At 42.3% G+C, this 21,613-nt stretch overlaps 1 protein-coding gene across 2 annotated transcripts in view; it reads right to left on the minus strand.

Annotated features, from left to right (window-relative positions):
* Prom1 (prominin 1) overlaps positions 1-21,613 on the minus strand; it is a 95,178-nt gene that overhangs the window by 26,085 nt on the left and 47,480 nt on the right. The window contains exons 5-11 of one of the 2 annotated variants that reach the window (XM_035452749.1): positions 21,257-21,320; positions 20,021-20,110; positions 11,015-11,232; positions 8,518-8,592; positions 7,590-7,653; positions 3,323-3,482; positions 33-185 (exon numbers count right to left, since the gene is read on the minus strand). In XM_035452749.1, the coding sequence (XP_035308640.1) occupies positions 33-185; positions 3,323-3,482; positions 7,590-7,653; positions 8,518-8,592; positions 11,015-11,232; positions 20,021-20,110; positions 21,257-21,320 (824 nt within the window). The remainder of the gene's footprint in view (positions 1-32; positions 186-3,322; positions 3,483-7,589; positions 7,654-8,517; positions 8,593-11,014; positions 11,233-20,020; positions 20,111-21,256; positions 21,321-21,613) is intronic. The other variant, XM_035452750.1, reaches the window with a different exon arrangement.

Raw genomic sequence — 21,613 nt, forward strand, 5'->3', positions numbered from 1 at the left:
CCTCCAAGTGACAGAACGAAGCAAACACTCACACCATGAGGAAGATGCCTCCCGTGTTGGACACATAGCCTCTTGTGGTGGGGGTGGCACGCTTGTCATAGCCACATACGCCACACAGCAAGCCCAGGAAAAAGAAGGTCACAATGAGGGTCAGCAGGAAGCAGGCAATCAAGCTACCCAGCCACCTGAAGAAGAAAAAAAGTATAGTGTTATCCTACAACTTTTGATTGTGAGCTTAGCCCTTAATGGCAGGACCATCTCTCCAGTCCCGTTATTATACATCAAACAGCCAATGGCTATATTCACTGAGTTTGGGCTAAGGCTAGAGTAGTCTTATTCATCTAACAACAGAGGGCAAGATTGCATGACAAAAGCCCCCTTCATCCGTGCTTCTTTTTAAACATTGTTTTTATTTATTCTTTGTGTCTGACACATCACGCCTCCCAATTCCACCCATTTCTCTCCCCACCCCAAAATAAAACAAAAAATGAAATTTAATAGAAAAAGAGGGGAAAAGGAAAGAAAAAGAAAAAAGGAAGAAGGAGAGTATCTCGTCATGGAAATTGCAGTGTGGCACAGCGAGTTACACAGTAAACTCCTTTATCCATACATTTTTATATGCGAGTATTCATTGCAAAGAATCATTGGTCTGGTTTGAGGCTCCTGATCTCTGCTACACCATCACTGGGGTCTCACTGGGACCCTTTCTGGGCATCCTGTTGCTGCCCTATTTCATGGTGATCCTGGAGCCCTGGATCCATAGGACTCACCCTCCCCCATCCCCACCCCATGCTCCAGCAGATCACAGATGGGATGGATATTGGGGGTGGGCCGACATATAAACCTGATTCTAGGCTTGGGACTTACAGGATTGGTCAGCTTGCCAGCTCTCCCCTGTCTTCACTACCAGGATAGGCTCCCCAGCATTGCCCTGGGTAATTCACCCCTTGCAGCAATGAGCAAAAGGCAGCTACCCCTGCTTCTAAACCCAACAAGGCAATACATTTTCCTCTTGGTTTGGAGGCATCTTCTCTCAGTGGTAGTGGTGGACACCCACAAATATCACATGGGCTCAACACAGCCAAGACATTCAAGTGCTGTCAAGTTTCCTAGTGTTGAAAGCTGTGGCTAGGGTCTGGGTAGATGATCGAGGAAAACCAGTAAGCTCCTCTCCTTTTCTCAAAAACTTCGGGATTCCAAGAATATTCCGGGGGCATCATGTTCCTTACCAAACCAGAAATACTCTGTGTGGCACATAGATATATGAGACATTTAAAGTTTTATGAGCATCCTAAATCAAATGTTACAGAATGCAAAGTTTAATCCTGTAATGGATCTGGGAGACATTTTAGGATAATGGAGCCTCAATTATGTCTTTCTGGCATTCCTGAAATGGGCACCAACTTTCCCTGCAGCTGAGGAGCACTCAAGGCTAAGAATGCTTCCTAACATTATACACATTAAAAAACAGAAGTAACTGCTTCTCTTGGGGGCTCCTGATAGAAGTTACCACTAACACTTCTCATGCAGTTAAAAGCAATTTTGGTAATAACACTAATAGCTACCAGCAGACATTCAGTGGGATGTTTGTTCCAGGTATCAGAGAGGCCAAATTAAATAAACCATGGAGCCCATTCAGAGAACTTTCAGAGTTAATAAATTAAATGATTAGCTGAAATATTTTTTTTCTTCAAAAAATGAAAGCTTTATAGTCCTGGGCACTGGTGGAAGGAAGAAAGAAGGGAAGGAGGGAGGGAGGGAGGAAGGAAAGAAAGAAAGAAGAAAGGAAAGGAAGGAAGGAAAGAAGGAAGGAAGGAAGGAAGGAAGGAAGGAAGGAAGGAAGGAAGGAAGAGCAGCTGGAAAGAGAGGCAGACAAATGTACTGTGTTGTTTCATTTGGGAAACTTGGTCTATAAGGGACATTCTGTCCTATGTCTGGCCAGTGTCTGCTGGGGTGTCCTAGTCTCACTATGAAAATGTGGCCTGAGCCCCTGGATGATTATCCATTGTGTAGCCAGACAGTGTGCCCTTAAAGGGGTCATTTCCCTTTTCTGAACCCCAAAGTCCTTGTCTACAAAACAGTCATGCAAACATAAACTAGCAGATATGGAGCGCACTGTTGGAAGTACTGTGCCTAAAATGCTTAGTGAGCTCATTGAACACCTACCCCTAGGCTACAATTTTAGCATTTGTCTTGTGCCATCATGCAAAAAGTGAGCCAGGTGAGAGGGAGCCTCTAACCTCTCCAGGCAAGTCCTAGGGCTTCACCCTTCAGAGAAGGGTGCTTCTCTTATGCTTCATGGATACCTAAGTTCTCCCTCTCCATTCTCTGTCTAGAATGTCCATCATCACACACCATGGCCTGCATTATTTATGTCCTGGGTACAGCAGCTGCCTGTCAACAGCCTCCTCCCCCAGCTCAGACACCAACTAGAGGCCTCATTGCACAGCTAAAAAAAAAAAAACAAAAACACACAACAACAACAACAAACAAACAAACAAACAAAAAACTGGTCCCTTCAGAAAATACAAGCCTCTTTGTATTTGCTTCACAAACCAATGAGAACACTTTCCAAATACCCTTCTTGATTATTTTTGAGCTCCCAAATCTCAATATACACTTGGCTTAGTAACAATAACAAAGATTAAAGAAACAATTAACATCAAAATTCTAAACTGTTGAACATTTGACTGAAGGATTTCAAGTCCCCGAGTTTTGCTTTTAAATAGGGTGTGTCTTATGAATATGCATGTCACCATTTCTCGGAAACCATACTAACCATCTCTGTATTGTTCCAGTTTTATTCTGTGTGCTGTCCTAGTGTGTGTGCAGATGTGTGTGCTGGGGTATATGGCACATGTTTGAACATGCTTTTGTAGAGCAGAGGTTGATGTCAGCCATCTTCCTCAAACACTCCACACATTAGTTTTTGAGTCATGGTGTCTCACTGAAGCCAGAACTCATCCACTGGCTAGGCCAGCTGGCCAGCAAGTTTAGGGCTTCACCAATCCCCTCCCCATCCCAGTACTAGGATTGCAGATGCCTATTGCCCATTTTTGCTGACTCTATTTTTTTTTAACATGGGTGCTGGGGATCCAAACTCAGGTCCTCACACTTGTACTGCAAGCAATTTACTGCAACACCATCTCCTCAACCCCCTTTGACTTTCATAAATGAACAAAGCTAGAGGTTGTTCACATAGGCCTCAGTCTCCTTATCCCATTTGTTTTTATAATGTTATCCTGGAAATTATGTCACACTTTTACACCCTTACAAAGCAAGCTTCATGCCCCTCATTTGCCAGCTCCAAGGAGGCACTCACCAGTATGAGTCATATTCTTCCACTTTGGGCAGTTCCTGGTGGAAGTAACTTTTGCTGTTATTAATGTAACCAGAGACTTCAAACAGCACCTCCTCAATAGGAATACTTTTGCTCACATTCACAACTTTGGAGCTGATGGAATCCAAGGCCTTTTTGACATCTGAAAACAAAGGGACCCCAGTTACTCACTTTCAAACATAGAAGACAGAGACCTTGTTTGGGGACAAAGAAAAGTCACCTAGGTTTCCGCCATGTTCTGTGTAGGTTTCTAGCAAAGTAAGATTCTTTAACAACCACCAATAGAGCCGAGACCATCTACAAGCAACAGCCAAATGGAGCAGCGAATGCAGTGAATGTAAGCACAGACTTAGCGAGATGGCACTGAAGTCAAGCCAGGCTCCCTCGTCTAGTATCTTGCAAACAAACAAACAAACAAACAAACAAACAAAGTTGGGGATCAGGTGACTAAAATGCAGTGTGCCTACCACGTGCCAAGAACTTCTGTCAATATTAATCTGCTTCCTCACTGATGCAATATCTGCTTTATTCCCACTGTACTGCGACCCAGAGGCTTATGTAGGTTAAGTCGTTCACCCATCATTCTCTTTAGTAATGTACTAGGGTTTTTTTTTTTTTTTTGCTGTTGTTTGTTTTAAGAAAGTCCTATTATACGATTTGGGGAATAGTAAGAATAGAAATCTCCCTACTTAAGAAATGGTCATAAAGAGAGAGGCATGGCTGGAGTGTGTCCACATTAATTCCACCATGGGGAAGGCAGAAGTCAGTGGATTGCAGTCAATTTGAGGCCAGCCTAGTACACAGAGGGAGACCCTTAGTCAAAGAAATAGGGATTTTTTGGTGGGGGAGATGTGAAGAAGAAAGGAGAGGAAGAAATATGAAAGGAAAGAAAAGGAAAGGAAGGAGGGAGGGGAGGGAAAGGAGAGGAGGGAATAGGAGGGGAAGAGAAGCGAGAAAATAGACTAAAAATAAGAAGAAATGGTATTCATGGGCTTCAGACTCTTGCATTGTTTCTTGGAAAAGTGATCTCAGAATGTGTTAGTCTGTCCCAACAGACCATGGATCACAGTTTATACTGTGTCACCTAACCATTGTCCCATAGGTCCAGGGGCTAGGTTCTGAGTCAGATGTGCTAAGAACAAACACAATAGTTAAAAGTCCAGTGATTGCCATGGTCAGAGAAACTGCTAAGCAATGATAAACAGGGCCATCTGAAAATGGATCTCAGGGTTCTTCTGGACTCTGGGCAAGTGGTAGAGGCTGGAGGCTTGGTTCAAAATGTGATTGCATATGAAAATGGCTAGAATCTCTCCTATAGTGTTTCTCACACAGATTTGCAATCTAGAAACAGCTGAGAACTCTGTGGTGCCTCACTGTAGGGGAAGCTGTAGCCACGCCTTCTTAGGGGCTGGCTACAGGAGTACCTGAGGGCTTGTGAGGGTGTGGTCAGAGTGAGTAGGGGGACTGCGTTTCGGTTTCGTTTTCTCTTTGCTTCTTGCTGTACAGACCACCACCGGCTGGCTGGTTCACTCTGTAAGTAAGGCTTTTCCCTATTATATACCCTTATATTTCTACCTGACTCCGTATTGGTAATTACCTACTATACCTCACTGCAAAAGCTTCTGAGGAACTGTGAGGTTTTATCGGCTACTTTGATGGAAGTGATCCAAGGAGCCAGTCTGCTTTGACCAGTTCCTTGGTGGCTTGTCTTGCCCTTCTCATCACACGATGAGGCACAGTCTTGTCAGCTTTGGTGCCTGACAGGTGGCTGAAGCTCCTTCCAATCAAATGTGTTCTTCAAGCTTCAATGTGCAAAATGCCTTTTTTGAGGAAAGCTCCTCCTGCTCTCTTCCCATTGTGGCTACTTTGCACATACTCTGTTGCTACACTGTGACCTGTGTGAATGACTGACTGAAGGGCAGTCAGTGGTCATGCCTAATGCTTCTCACATCCCCAGCACTTGAAAGAACCTGGCACAAAGTAGGTACTTAAAAAATGCAGGCTGAGACTCAAGGCCCAAAGTATGAGAGCTAAGGACATAAAGACAAACTAACTGACATCCAGACTGATAGACAGGCACTTTTGTGGCCCTGGGATAATGCTGACTTGTGTTTAAGCTATGACAGCAGAAACGCTGGGATTTGCTCATGCATGTAGCACACTTACAACAGAGGACTGCTCGTATGGGCAGAAGAGGTCCATGGGGGGAAACAAGAAACCAAACATGGAGATTAGTAAGCATGCAACTATAAGACATTCAGCATGCAGTAGGTAGCCAAGGAAAGCATGAGCTTGCCTTTAGTATCTTTTAATAAAGTTTTGTTTTGTTTTATGTGCATAGGTGTTCTGCCTACATTATGTCTGCACCACATGTATGCAATGCCCAAAGAAGCCAGAAGAGATAATCAGATGCCCTGGGATTGTAGATGGTTGTGAGCAAACTCTCCAGGTTCAAGCATATAATACAGGGTTTTATTTGTTTGTTTAATGATTTATTTTTAGTTTATGTGGATTGTTGTTGTGCCTGTGTGAATGTCTGTGTGCAGGTGTCAGATCCCCTGGAACTGGAGTTACAGATAGTTATGAGCTGCCAAGTGGGTACTGGGAACTGAACCTGTGTCCTCTGGAAGAACAGGCAGTGCTCTTAACCACTGAGCCATCTCTTCAGCCCCATAACACATTTTAAAAACCACTTGGTAAATAGGTAAAAGCAACACCAGTAAGAGGATCTTTTTTTAAATTTAAATAATTTATTTATTTTACATCTGGACTGCAGCCCCCCTCCCCCCACTCCTCCCACTGCCTCCCTATCTCTCTCTCTCTCTCTCACTACCACCCCCAATCCTCCTATCTCCATATTTGTCCAGAAAGGGGTACCCTCCACTGGGCAACAGCAAAGCATGGCATATCAAGCTGCCATAAGACCAAACACCTCCACCTGTATTCAAGCTGGGAAAGGCAATCCAGCATGAGGAAGAGCACCCCAAAAGCCAGCCATAGCACAGGGGACAGTCCCTGCTCCCATTGCTAGGAGTCCCACAAATAGACCAAGCTACATAACTGTCACATATATGCAGAGGGCTTAGGTTAGTCCCATGCAGGCTTCCTGGTTGTTGGTTCAGACTCTGTGAGTTCCCTAGAGCCAGGATAGCTGTTTCTAGCTCCAACAAGTCTTCCTTCCTCTCTTCAGGGGAATTCTCTGAGTTTAGTCCAATGTTTGATCTAGGTTCAGTCCAATGTTTGGATGAATCTGAATCCATCAGTCACAGAATGAAGGCTCTCCAATGACAACTGGGGTAGTCACCAATCTGATCACAGGGGCTAGCCAGTTCAGGCTATGCATTTACTGCTGCTATGAGTCTTAGCTGGAGCCATCCTTTGTAGACTCATGGAAGTTTTTAAAAGAGAATTTTTAAACAAATGTTTTTGGTATTTATTTTTATTTTATGTGCATTGGTGTTTTGCTATGGGTGTCCTGTCTCATGGAACTAGAGTCACAGATGGTTGTAAACTGCCAGATGGGTGCTGAGAATTGAACCAAGGTCCTCTGGAAGAGCAGTCAGTGCTCTTAACCCTGAGAAGATCTTTAAAGAGAGGCTATACTTTTACTCAGCTTCAGACAAATAAGCCCAAGGTCACCCCCTTCTTGGCATAAAGAGTGGCTTACATTGCACAAAGCTGCACACTGACTCCCAAATATCCTCACTGGAACACAGCACAGTAGTTTCAAACCTTAGGATGACCTCAGCATAGGTTGTGTCTCTAAAACTCTAAGCCGTTGTAGAGTCCTAAAAACTATCACCTTAAGACCATGGACAGAAAGAAAATACTTCCCCAAAGACAAACTCTTCTGTAGAGTATTCATAAAAATAAGTAAGAATCATTTTAAGTTCATTTAGGAAATACAATAATCTGAGCGTGGAGCTTTCCTCCCCAAGAAGATAATTAGAACATTACCTTCCAAATTGCAACTGTTGTTAGGCCTAGAAGAGCCTAGCACTGGGAGTCACCACCCAGTGGATACCCTTGCCAGATAGCAACAAACATTAAATATTAGGTTTGGTGGTTTGCTTTCCCTAATCTATATCACCACTGACTAAAGATAAGATAATCAAAATGTTTGATATTCATTGTATAGGGTTTAGTGACAGATTATTATTTTTTAACTAGATCAAGCTATTTCTTTGTATTCACCAATCATTACATTAACAAAGAGAGAAACAGAATGACCTTCAAGTAAGACTCTCACCTTCAATGACAGCCACGGTTTGGTCTCCTACCTTACCAGGTATTTCATCAATCGCCGAATACCCCTAAAAATATTTCAAAATGAATTGAAGGTCAGTTGGCTTATCCTCCATTTTATATCAAGTAGAGAAATAAAATTAAAACGTACTATTTATCTTAAAATTGAAGTTAACATTACCATCAAGGGTCTAAAAACAAAACCCTTTAGAAAAAAGTGCTGGTTTTTTTGTTTATTTGTTTGGGTGTGTGTGTGTGTGTGGTGTGTGTGTGTGTGTGTGTGTGTGTGTGTGTGTGTGTTAGAGACTGAAGTCAGGCCTTGCATGTGCTAGGGAAGTGCTTTGTCACTGAGTTGTGTGCTATGGTTGACACCATGTTTTTTTAACTCAATAAATCAGAGATCATCTTAAAAGCTTTCACCCTATAAGAAACTCCTTTGGATAACAGCTGAGAGACAAGTAATATAAAATGTGCAGAAAACTCAGAAAGATAAAGCCACTGTTTGCACCAAGGAAATAAGAACCATACCTCATTGGGACAACGAAGATGTTGAGCAAAGACATTCAAAGGGTAAATGTATACAATAAAATTAGTTTAGCTTTCTTTAAAAAAGTAAAAGATCAGTGTATGAAGGCTAAAAATACTAAGTGACTTGATAAAGGAGAAGGAGAAAGAATTGAGTGCCAGGCTGAGGGCATAGTGGGGAAAAGCATAAAATTAGGAAGGAAATAAAACGAAACTGGTACAGCAGCTGTTGGGCAGAGTGGAACATCTCTCTGTATTGGGAATAAGGTGAGTGCTACCCTACACCCACAACTAAACCCAAGAAATCAGAGGTCAGGACAGTCACAGAATTTCACAGTTTCCTATGTTTTTGTGTTAGATTGCCCTTGATATGAAGTCAGCTACCTTTCTTGTTCCAAGGAGCATACCTTTTTGACGAGGCTCTCCAGATCAGTTTTGGAGATGTCTTTAACAGTGTTGAGTTCTCCATCCACAGATGGGAGCTGAAGATTTATGAAACAAAGAGTAAGAAAAGGTAATTATCCCCAAGTTAACAGTCACAAAAAAGGGAGCCATCTGATATCCAGATCCCAGGGTGCTGACATTGAAGGACCTGACTTCACTTTCTTTTGAAAACAGTATCCAGTCTGGGAAAATCACACTCTGTACAGAGTGGCATCTATAAGCACTGATTTATTTTTATTGTTATTATTTTTTTAAACACTATTTCTCTGCATAACAGTCCCAGCTTTCCTGGAACTCACTCTGTAGACTAGGCTGGCCTTGAACTCACAGAGATCCACCTGCCTCTGCCTCCTGAGTGCTGGAACTAAAGGCATGTGCCACCATAGCCTGACTTATGAGCACTGATTTTTAATGTTTGTGGGTCTGTTGTAGTCAGCTAATGAGGTACAGATAATGAGGTACACTATTGCTAGTGCTGAACACTGTTGAATGAAGTTATAAACAAACTTGTAAAACTCACTTTTAAAAGTAAAAACTGGAGCTTAGGCTACAGTCTAAATGAGGTAAAATACACGTGCCTGGCTCTGGGTTGGATCCTCAATATTAAACTAAACTAAGCAAATAGATAAATAAATAATATTAAAATTAAATAATTCATTTGGTGATTTCCTTGGCTAGAAGTCTGGGACCAGTTTTCCAAGTCCAGAATTATACGTGAATTCCAAGTATGATAGCTCTTGGCTCCTGGGACCCACACCACGGTACTCTCAAAAGGATACATCAAGGACACAACACCACTTCTGACTAGTTCCTTGGTGAATGTAGAGAACCCAAGCCTCATCATGAGAGGTCACACATAAACCTGACTGAAGGCCACCCTACAAAACATATGGAGTTTTCAAAAATGCCAATCTCACAACAGAAAAGGACTGAGAATCAACCCCCAGACTGAAGGGGAAAGAAAGACACAATACTATGGGCAAAAGCAAGACCCTGAGTTGTAAAGAGACAAGATATTTGTAAGTGCACTTTCATTAAAAACTTGACAACATCTGAAGAGAATGTGTACAGTAGGTGGCAGTAGTTGTTCTGTGTCTTAACTTGGATGTGCATATGACAATTATGCAAAGTTTAGAAACATTTTAAACTATTTAGGTATAATAGGAACCAGGGCCACACATTATCACAGACTTAGTTTTTAAGAAAATAACTCTAAACAATTCATATGAAGATTTGAAGAAACAGATCAAATAAGTGGTATGGATTGCTGAACTTTGGTGTCCTAGTTAGGTTTAACTGTCAACTTGACACAATAGGAACCAAGTCATCCGAGAAGAAATCTCAGCTGAGGGACTGTCCAGATCATATTGACCTGGAGCAAGTCTGTGGGCTATTATCTTGATAGTAACTGATGCCGGAGGGCCCAGCCTACTGTGGGGATCAACATTCCCTAAGCAGGTGGTCCTGGGCTGTATAAGAAAGCTAGATAATCTTATCTCAACCCTTTACTCTGAGGTAATGTCTGTCTTTGAAGTTGAGATGTGTTTCTTGTATGCAGCAGAAGGATGGATTCTGTCTTTGTATCCATTCTGTTAGCCTGTGTCTTTTTATAGGAGAGTTAAGATCATTAATATTGAAGGAAATTAAGGACCATTGAGTGCTTATTCTTGTTTGTTTTTTATTTGTTGTTAGTAGTGGTATTGTGTGTGGATTTACCCTGCTGTTTCTTTTGGCCTTTGGTAAAGTGGAATTATCTATTGCCTATGTTAAAATAATATTTTATATAGAGTGGGAATGGTAAATATAACTAAATCAATATATTAAGTATAATTAATATCATAAATATGAAATTTTTGCATATCAAATGATGGGGTAAATTTTGGAAAATAATGGAATTGTCTAGTCCAGAATATATTGTTAATATGCTTAGTGTTTTGGTGTTTTGAATAGCTTATTTTACTTATGTGTATTGTGTTTGTATACAGAGGCATGTACACGTGAGAATGCAGTGCATGTGGAGGCCAGAAGAGAACGATAGGGCCCCTGACTCTGGAGTCACAGGCAGCTGTGAGCTGACATGAGTTTGGAACTGAGTTCAAGTCCTCTCCAAGAGCAGCAAGTGCTCTTTCCTGCTGAAACATCTAGCCATCTCTCCACATCCCCATGTGTCTGGTTTTACAAACCATTTAAAGAAGAGCAGGTCTTCTGCTCTTCTTTTTCAATCTGAATTTACCTCGATAAGTCATCAATTAGTTTAGTACTTCTCAAAGGTCCCCTCCCCCTTTAACTTCTGTTGCATCCATTCCAGCATAAAGATTCGATGTCCTGAAAAGACTCACAGAGCATTGGAGGTTACTGTTTTCCAGTCCAGGCCACTGTGCTCCAGACAGGTGCATCCAGTCTTAACCCTACTCGACCTCCTCTAGTTACCCTGGCTGTGGCAAGCTCACACTGGCTCACCTGACTTGAGTTGTGGTTGCTCCCCAGATTGCTTAGCCCTGGTCTGATGCTATCACAGATTCTTCTGGCTGGGTCTGAAGCACAGTCGCTGCTGTTGAGTGAAGTCTCGATGTTGTTTCTCACAAAGGTGAGGCGGGCACTGAGCTGTGTGCTTCCATCACTTATGCTCTCTAGGCTGCTGTTCATGCTCTGCAGGGCATCCCTGGTCTGTTTGATGGCTGTAGGAACACAGACAGAATCAGAGTGGACCACACGAGTGCCTCAAAAAAAACTGGAAATGAGCTCAGACAGCTGCAAAGGGAAATGGGACAGGACACACAAAAGAAACAAGTGCTCCTTGCCAGCCCCTTCACCCAGCTTGGCTCCCCATGGTTCTCTTTTAATTAAGCAGTTGAGCATAAACCCAGGAATTTCATGGGAACACCTTGAGTACCACTATCTAGTCAACAAAGCAGTTTAACCCACATAAGAGTCAATTGTATCCTCATAAGGGCTATGACTAATAATAAGAGAGCTAGCATTTACCAGTCAGAAACGGACAGGTGGTGAGGGAGGGTATTGGGAGAGGGCAATAAGTGAGAACAAAGTATACTGACACATACTTAGGAAAAAGCCATGATGAAGGGTGGATCATGGAGTAAAGGTGCTTGCTCCCAAGACTGACAATCTGAGTTCCGTCCCCAAAGTCCACATGACAGAAGGAGAGAACCAACTCTCTCCAGCTGTCCTCCGAAGTCTAACATTTGCCTGCTCCCACACACAAAATAAACACACACACACACAATATACAACTGAAGAAAAGAAAAAAGTCGTAAGAAAACCCATTATCTTTTATACCAGCTTTAATTTTTTTCCCAACAAAAATTTTAATTATTTCTTGGGAATTTCATACAATGTACCCCGATTATACTCACTTCCCATTCCTCCCAGGCCCACCCTCCCATCCTTGTGCCCTCCACCCCCAAAGAAAAAAGTCCATCAAGTAAATTTGTGTTGCCCATATACTCATCTGAGCATGGTCAAATTCCTAGTGGCCAGCCTCTTAGGGATATCTGAGTCCTTCCCCACCCCCATTCCCCATCAACTGCAGAGCTACACTTCAGCATCTTTATCATAACTTTTAAAGACTCTTCAATGATTTTCTGTCTTAACTGTTTCCTCTCTCTCTCCTTTTCTCTTTCAGTGAGGGTTGTCATAGAAGCCTTTGATGTCTCTTATAATTTTTTTTATTTGCTTTTCAAGGCAGGGTTTCTCTGTTTGGCTTTGTAGACCAGGCTGGCCTCGATCTCAGAGATCCTCCTGCCTCTGCTTCCTGAGTGCTGGGATTAAAGGTGTGCACCATCACCGCCCAGCAATGTCTCTTATTCTTAACTGTGAGTCTGTAGTTATCAATACCACTGCAAAAGAAGCTTCCTTGCCCATAACAGCCAGTGGCAGCAGGGATCATGGACTTCCACACGGTTCTAGCACGGACCACTGACATCAAGATGGACTCTAAGGGCAGCACAGACCACACACACATCCATATGGACTCTGGAGGCAACATTGGCCATGGGTGTCAAGATGGCCTCTTGACCATGAAGCAGAACAGACCATGGAGGTCTTTGGGGGAGGCTTAATCCAGAAACTGAACAGTTCTTCATCTCAGATATCTTGTTGCACAGAGCCAGGGTGTTTGTGCAGCTGGGCAGCACTTTTTCATGAGCTCCAGGCTACTACCCAGCACCCTGCCTGCCCTACTCCACAGCTACATTCTCCTTTGTTCACTGCAGCCATGTTCCCACACCCACCCCAAGCTGCTGCTGCGTCTCTAGTTTCCCTTCTTTCTGCCTCACTCCTCTCCACAATCTTCTTCTCCAATTTCATGGCACCACTTTTAGAAAGCATCTTCCCATAAGACCTGCCTTTTAGTAGTTGTTCCAGGGATACTTCATAGTCTGTAGACTCATCCTCTTCCTCATCATCTCCCCTAGAAGCCTCTGAGGGTCTCTCAAGCTTCTTGGAGTGGCTCTGAGGGTACCAGTGGCCACTGCCATCTATCTTGAGGCTGGAATCTAAATGAATCTTAGCCTTAAAACTTTTAATTAATTTTGCTAAGTGATACCTAACCAGAAAATTGACCATGTCCTTTACATTTTCCAATTTTGTAAAGTACAGATTTTCAAAGTATGACCTGAAGATTCTCTGGATTTCCTCTGTATCCATTATTATGCCCCCCTTTTCATTTCTGATTTTGTTAATTAGCATGTCCTCTCTCTGCCTTTTGGTTAACTTGGATAAAGGTTTGTCTATCTTGTTGATATTCTCGAAGAACTAACTCTTTGTTTCATTGATTCGTTGTATTGTTTTCTTAGTTTCTACTTTATTGATTTCAGCCCTCAATTTTGTTATTTCCTGGTCTCTACTCCTCCTGAGTGAGTTTGCTTCTTTTTGTTCTAGAGCTTTCAGTTGTGCTATTGAGTTTCTAGTGTGACTATTATCCAGTTTCTTCATGTGGGCACTTAGTGCTATGAACTTTTCTCTTAGCACTGCTTTCAAAGTGTCCCATAAGTTTGGGTATGTTGTGCTTTCATTTTCATTGAATTCTTCGAAGTCTTTAATTTCTTTCTTATTTCTCCCATAAGAAATGTGGTTGAGCATTGTTCAATTCCCATGAGTTTGTAGGCTTTCTGCAGTTTGTGCTGTTATTGAATTCTAACTTTAAACCATGATGATCTAATAAGATACAGGGGATTATTCCAATTTTTTTTTTTTGTATCTGCTGAGGTTTGCTTTGTTGCTGAGTATGTTGTCAATTTTAGAGAAGGTTTCATGTGGTGCTGAGAAGAAGGTATATTATTTGTGTTTGGATGGAATGTTCTACAGATGTCTGTTAAACCCAATTGAGTCATAACCTCTGTTAGTTCTTCTTCCTTTTTTTTTTTGTTAAGTTTCTTTCTGGTGGTCCTGTCCAGTGGTGAGAGTGGAGTGTTGAAGTCTCCCACTGTGGTGTTTAATGTGTGATTTGAGCTTTAGTAATGTTTCCTTTATGAATGTGGTGCCTTTGTATTTGGGGCATAGATGTGCAGAATTGAGACTTCATCTTGATGGAATTTTCCTGTGACGATATGAAATGACTTTCTTCATCTCTTTTGATTAACTTTAATTTGAAGTCTAATGTGTTAGATATTAGGATAGCTGCACCAGATATTTTCCCATTCCTCCATTTTGGAATAGGATGTATATCCTGTACCATTGTATATTGGCAGTATGAAATTTGTTGTTGTTTTGGGATTTGTTTGTTTTTTTTTTCTTAGTTTTACAGGGTCACCGTTAAGAGATTCTTTGAGTCTCAGAAGACACTTTGGACTTTTGAACAAATGTTCAAAATGTTCAGACTGTTCAAGACTATGGGTGTAGGGTAAAAGGTCCAGCCAAAGAAATCTATCCTAGCCCTGAAACAGAACCAGTAAAAGAAACCCACCCTGACCTTGAGACCTGAGCTAGTGAAAGGAACCCACCCTAGCCCTGAAACCAGAGTCAGTAAAAGAAACATACCCTGGCCCTAAAATTAGAGCCAAAATGCTAAAAAGTGACAGTGAAAGAAATACACTTCAGTCCTGAAACCAGAGCCAAATCTGTCCCTGACAAACTAAGCAGAAAACCAACCAATCCCTGAACAAGAAAACAAACCAATCCCTAAGCAGAAAAGCAACCAATCCCTGAGCATGAGATCTAGCCAATCTGAGCTCAAGAGACTGAAATCTGACCAATTCCTACCCTGAGAATCTTCTCCCCAGAAAAGCTCCACCCTGAAGAAGCCCTATAAAAGCAACTGTTTGATTTGCTGCTGTCTTCTTCCACCCTGGCAGAGGCAGCCACTCTCCTAGACTCTTCCCTCCCAGTAAATCTCTTGAATGAGGTTTTGGTGAGACCTTCTTTTGCTGGAGCAGAGAGGGAGCCTGGGCAGAGTGGAACAGAGTGTTGCAGGGCTGTTACATTGGAGAAACCTTTCCTTGGAGCAGCTTGTAAGCTGCTATGCTTACTTGACCTGTGGTATTCCTTGGCTCCAGAGTGTCAGAATACTTCTCTATCAGAGCTGTAACACTTACAATGGGGACTTTTGAAGTTGGATTAAAGGCATTTTACATTATGATATGACCAGGAGCTTGTGGGGCCAAGGAGTGCAATGTGGTGGCTTAGATGAGAAATGTTCCCCACAATTTCAGGCATTTGAAAACTTGGTTGCTAGTTAGTGGATGGTGTTGTTTGGGGGAAGCTATAGAAATTTTAGGATGTAAAGCCCTTCTGTAGGAAGTATATCACTGGGGTGGGTGGTGAGCATTTATGGTCTTGTCCCTTGGTCTCTGTTTCCTTTGTGGTTAAGACCTGATGCCATAACATATTCCCCGCCATTGTCAAGCCCAAGTTCCATTTGGTCATGGCATTTTATTATAGCAACAGAAGAGTAGCTAATCTACTATTTCTATATAAATGACTGAAAAACAACAAAGACAAAGGATTAGAATTAAGGTTAGAGCAACTTAGGGCACAGTTGTAAATCCAGTCAAGTTTAGGACAAGATCTCAGTTTCCCTACTTCATGTGACTCTAGATATAGATTTACTGAAAGTCTCTGTGTCAGTTTCTCATGTTAAAATGCTGAGGTTCACAGTAGGCAAGTGATATGGAGATTAGAACAATCAAACTGAAACTTCTCAGAGGCAATGAGTCTGGGTTTTCTTTTGTGAGCCCCATAACCCAGTACATAATCTTGTTATTTGCTATCAGGATTTGTTCTGAGGTTAGAGACCCAGTGGGAGCCCCCACTGAAGCAGAAGGAGGTAATAAAATCTCTTTTCTATAGTGGCTTAAAGCCACACAAATAAAAGACAAGAAATTTAAACTAGCAGCCATGTTCTTCTGGCCAAGTAAGTCTTCCTGGACAGGTCTTTGCTCTGTGAGTCACAAAACAGATATGAGAACATCAGGATGCAAATGAATGATACAAAGAATAGGGTGAATTCCCTTTAAAAAATTGTAACTTTACTCTTCTCTGATAAGCTGGTAAATGTGAGTGTTAAAATTGTATACACACACACACACAAATACAGAGACACACAGAGTGGAAGGGGAATTAATACTCTTTTGTCATGGGATCTCACTGACAGTAACCTGGGGTCATAGTTCTACATTTACCTATCAGTATCTGTAACAAACCCTCTCTCTAAGGGCCTCAGTTTACCCAGCTATGAATTAGTGAGCTGGGTTTCCCGAACTCCAAGAGTCTGTGGTTCTTGGCTGTGTTCTCACAGGCAGTAGGTACACCTCAGCTCTTAGGAGATGTGAATTAGCCTAACTAAATGCTACCACTTAGCTTTAAAGATCTACACAGAACCTAGAGGAGGCATCCAGGGCTGGGCTGTACAACCCCTGGTCTAGAATTCTATCACCTTATCCAAGTAGAAAAATCCTGAAATCCGCTTCAATCTTTGCTCTTGACTTGTTCTAAGTACACCTCAATAATATTTAAACTGTCAAAGAGCATATTGGAGGTCAGCTTCGCCCCACTCCTTCCTACCTAGACCCTGCCCTAGTCAGGTCTTAAAAAGTACATATATAAAAAGTACAGAAGTGAGCTCAAGTTGGACTATAGAAGGATTTCTTGCAGCTAGGTAAAAGCCAGTATTCATTGGCTTTTAGCCTCAAAAGGTAGTCATTTTCCTTATCTCTGACAGAAGGCACATATGGCTTTCCATTGACATATACTTGTAATGCCTATCAGCATATCAAGGTCCATGCTAGTCTCCAGGCTCCCTCAGTCCTTAAGTACTTGTTGATTCCAGTGTCCTTTGCAGTAGCATCCTGGCCCTTCTTACCTCCTCCTCTACCCTTCCTAAAACTCCAGGCCTGCCCCATTCATGGGCTTCCCTCCCCACAGCTTCTTATCCTTGTTAAAACCCATGTGATTTTCCCACATGCATGTCCACCCCCACCCCTGTTCTCCCATGTACAGTCCATTGGCCATGTCCCGTCTATTTCCTTTTCTCCCCGCTCTGGACTCTTTCAGATGCCTCTGGATATTTTCTCTCTCTTACTCACAATAAAACCTTCCCCCAATAATGGAGTGGCCATATTGGTAGTTTCTTTACTATACTCCATAGCATACAGAGACTCTGTAAAATTGTTTAACACTAGAAAAGGAAAAAGAGCCTGGGGCAAACAGAGCAGAACACAAGAGGATAATGAGAGAGCACACATGTTGGCTTCTGGGACTGAGTTTCACCTCACTGTCCTATATTTTGATTTCAGCTATCTTGGTTCACAAAACAACAAAAACAAAGAAAGGCAAGTCATAAAATATACTGATGGCCCAGTAAAAACATGTTTATTTGGTCACCATTTAGAGACATTCTGGGTTATGGGTACTATTCTGCTAGGGCCCAGGAAGAACTCAGTAGTTATAAATATATACTTCATAAAAACTTCAAAGCATGCCATGCCTCTAAGATATGTATAGAGTTGTAACTCAGAATCATTTGATGATCCCAGGCTGCAGGCATCTGAAGAAAGTGGAAAAGAACTTTCAGATTCTTAATTTCATCCAATTAACATTTTTACCAGCCCGAAGCTCTTCTTGTGGACTGACCTGCAGCCCACATGTAATGTGCTCATGCATCTGTTATGTTTCTGTATATGTTTCTGTTACATTTCCAAAGTGCATGCATTAGAGATCCCCAGACCTTAGCATAGCTGACACCATGATGGAAGTACCATTCAGGCTTTGGAACCTAGCAGGTAGGCTGCCAAAATAAAATAAAAAGAAGACCTAATCCATCAATGTTCATAGTTCTGGAAAAGTCCCCAAATGAATGTACTAACATAGCTTTTTGGCTTCTGTAGTTCTGCTTCTGGCTGACTGTTCTTCCTTACTGAGGTGTCAGCCTAGGATGTGGCTTTTGTACTTAAATGCTTACTCTGAGAAAAGCTTGGGACTGAACTCCTGTGCTGAACACTCAGTGTAGCTGGCAGCCAGCTAATAAAGATGTTCTATTGGCATGAGCCCATGTCCATGGGGTCTTCTCTACAGGATATCTCATAACATACAAAACACATAAGCTTGTTTTCCATGTAACAGAAAATTGGCTGAAATGCTTTACTGAGCATATTTTAAAGCACATTTCTGGCCACGGTGTAAGTTTAACAAACTGACTTTTTCAAATTGGCTTTAAAAAGAGTTTTAATACTACATGAATCACAATATAACCCACTTCATCTTTCATCTAGAAAGTACCACATAACTCAATCACTAAATATTGGGGGCTGGCAAGATGGTTCTGCGGGTGAGGGCTCAGACCATGCCTGACAAGCTGAATTAGATCTATGGGACCCATATGGTAAAAAGAGAGGACCAACTCCCACAGGCTGTTCTTTGACTTCCATACAAGTGAGCAACTATGAATAGTACAGCAACACCCTATTTCCAAGCTCTCCTCAGTGTTCTTGATGCCAGCCACCAAGACTTGTCTGGGTATGTGGGCTTTTGTTAGACAAGGGCTGAAATCCAACTCTATCACTTCCCAGCCAGCTGATGGCTACAGACTGAACAGTCCCCCAAATTCTTATGAGGAATTCTTAATCCACAGTATAATCATATGAGGAACTGCAGAATGTTAATTAAGATTAAATGGGGGTAGGGACTAAAGAAACAGCTCAGTGGTTAAGAGTGCTTCCTGCAGTTGCAGAAGTCCTGTGTTTAGTTCCCAGCACCTACATGGAGGCTTTCTGTAACTCCAGATGCAGGGGATCTAATGTCCTCCTCTGGTCTCCCTATACATCAAGCACACATATGGTGCAAAAGCAATCTTTCAGGAAAGAACACTCATATAGATAAAAATTTTAATTAAAAAAGTGAAAAACAGGTCTTCAGGATAGGGTACTGGTTGGAATCAACTGATACCTTTTCTAGTAGAGGAAGAGCAACTGGCACAGTAGCTCCGGGTAAGGTGCTTGCCACACAAGCCTGACAGACTAAGTTCCGTCCCTGGGACTCTCTTAAAGGTAAATGGAGAGAATCAACCCACAGTTGTGTTCTGACTGCCACAAGTGTGCTGAGTGGCTCACGTGAACCTGTGCTCACAGCCACACCCCACAAACTGTCTTCTGATTGGCATGCATGTGCCGTGCCTAGTGGCTCACACACACCTGACTCATGCACATATATTCACATACACAACAATAATAAATAATTTATTAAAGAAAGGAAGGGAAACTAGAGACCATTGTTCACCACAGGGAATAATTTTGCAACGAGACAAGCAAAGGTAAGCAAAGAAGAATGGGAGTGAGGGAAGTGGGGAGGGAGGGAGGAAGAGAGGGAAGAAGCCAGTGAGGGAGGGAGGGAAGTAGTAGGCTGGCCTGTCTTTGAGGTTTACATCACTGAGTTTCCTAGCCTGGAAAGGAAATGGTTGGTGATGGGCAGAATTGATATCTGAAGATATCAAAAGGCCACTCCCTTTTAATTAATTAATTAATTAATCAGTTAATTAATTAATTTTTGAGCCAGGGTCCTATGTAACTGCCTACATAGCCCAGGCTGGCCTTGAAGCCATGTTTGTCTTGCCTTTCTAATGCCAGGATTACAGATGTGCTACCACGCCCAACACATCAACAGGTATTTTCTTTGAAACTCCAGATAGTAAATGAGGCTCTTTGAGCCTGGTCTCCGCAACAACCACCAAACTTTGCCACCTCTGCACAAAACCAGCCATAGGCCATACATAAGCATGTGAACAAAACTTTGGTTCGCCATTACCTCAAATAGTGTTTTTTTTTCTCCCATTATCATAAGCTTTTAATAGCACAAGCTTTTAAAAACTTCATACACACCAGAACAGCTCGTGTCTTTGCCAGGCTTGTTTGCTCATAGCCTATGCACTCTTGAGGAAATCCAAGTCAACAAGAGTGACCAAGGGAAGCCAGGAATCTAGGATGGGGTGTTCTTGGTCACTTTTGCTTCCGTGCTTACCTTTTGTCATGGCGCTAACCTCGTCGAGAACAGGGATTGCTTTGGGTTTTAACTGGTCTTTTATTCTGCCTCCCAGCAAGGAATCGATACCTGGATTTAAAGGGAAGGGGTTGATGAGGGCAAGCCAGCTTCCCTTTAAGTTCTTATGCATTCTCCTCACACCCCAGGAGCCTACGCCTGGAAAACATCTTCCCTCTGTCCTCATGTCTCATCCTCCACTCCAGATCATTCACTGTGGGCCCTAATTCGGGGAGATGCCATTGCCTGCATCAAAATCCTCAAACTCACATTCCCAGTGGAAAGTTAGGCTCACGGACACTTAGATTTTGCGTGAAGAACACAGCGTTTGTCATCTTGAGCTGTGTCACGTAACCACTGTCTCCAGCTCATCCACACTAGGGTTTTCTCCACTGTGGTACCACTGGCTTTTGGTACCAGATATTGCTTTTTTTTGTGGTGGACTGTCCTGTGCACTGTAGGCTGAGGAGCAGCATCTTGTACAACAGATAGCAGTTCACTGCCCCACCCCAATCCTGCCAACCATATATTCCTCCAAATGCCACTTTTTGTTGAGAACTATTAACCAAGCTGCATGTGAACTCTAATGAACCATGGTCCATCAAGGAACAGGGACAGGCTATTTCTAAAGCCCATTTAGCAGAGCACTTAGCAGGGCCACATATGCTCTTCTGTATGAAAAACGACAACAGGAAAGTAAAGGTTTTGCAATAAGCAAAGTAAAATTTTAAAACAGATACCCAAGTCCCTCTGCTTGTGAAACTGAACTTAAATGTTGTGTGGCTTTTTAATTTTGGATTTATTTATCAATCAAGGTGTATAAATGTTTTGCCTGCATGTATGTCTGTGCACTTTGTGTACACCTGGTGTTCGTGGAGGTAAGCAGAAGGCTTTTGATGTCTTAGAACTGGAGTTATGGATGGTTGTAAACTTCCATGTGAGTGCTGAGAGAGGATGTAGGTCCTCTACAAGGGCACTAAGTTCTACTAACCACTAAGCCATCTCTCCAGCCCCTAAAATTTGGGGTTTAATCATCCATTGACAAGTGGCAAACACCCACTAGCTCTAGAGCTTTTCCTGTCTGCCTTCTACCTTCAACTGCTCCCTATTTTGTCTGTGATTTATAAGAGGTATCTAAGCCATCTTTATAGGAGGTAGTTAAGGCATCTTTCAAACTATAGCAAACAAAAATGCAAACTAACTTTCGCTGCTACTTACCATCCAGGTCTGAGAATGCCTTGTTCTTGGTCGTGTTGTACTGAGCCAATATGTAGTCAATTTGCTGGAAAAGAAAATTACATGGCACCTGCCCTTTGAGGTGCAAAGTCATAATACAAAGACATCAGAGATTTAAGATATAAGAAATTAACCCCCTCAGAGCACTTTGAAAAAGAAATAGCTAGGAGGCGACATACACACTCATCTTTTCAAGTACTCTGATAGTCACACTCCCAAGCTTTACTAGCCTGGTACCAACTTACCTATTGTGTTTGTTTATTATAAACTTACTAGCTGTGGTCACTTCTTATGTGTCATGGTTCTGTGGACTGACTAAGTGGATCATGGTGGGGACTA

Source organism: Cricetulus griseus, assembly GCF_003668045.3.
Source record: "Cricetulus griseus strain 17A/GY chromosome 1 unlocalized genomic scaffold, alternate assembly CriGri-PICRH-1.0 chr1_1, whole genome shotgun sequence".
NCBI classification, from domain to species: domain Eukaryota; kingdom Metazoa; phylum Chordata; class Mammalia; order Rodentia; family Cricetidae; genus Cricetulus; species Cricetulus griseus.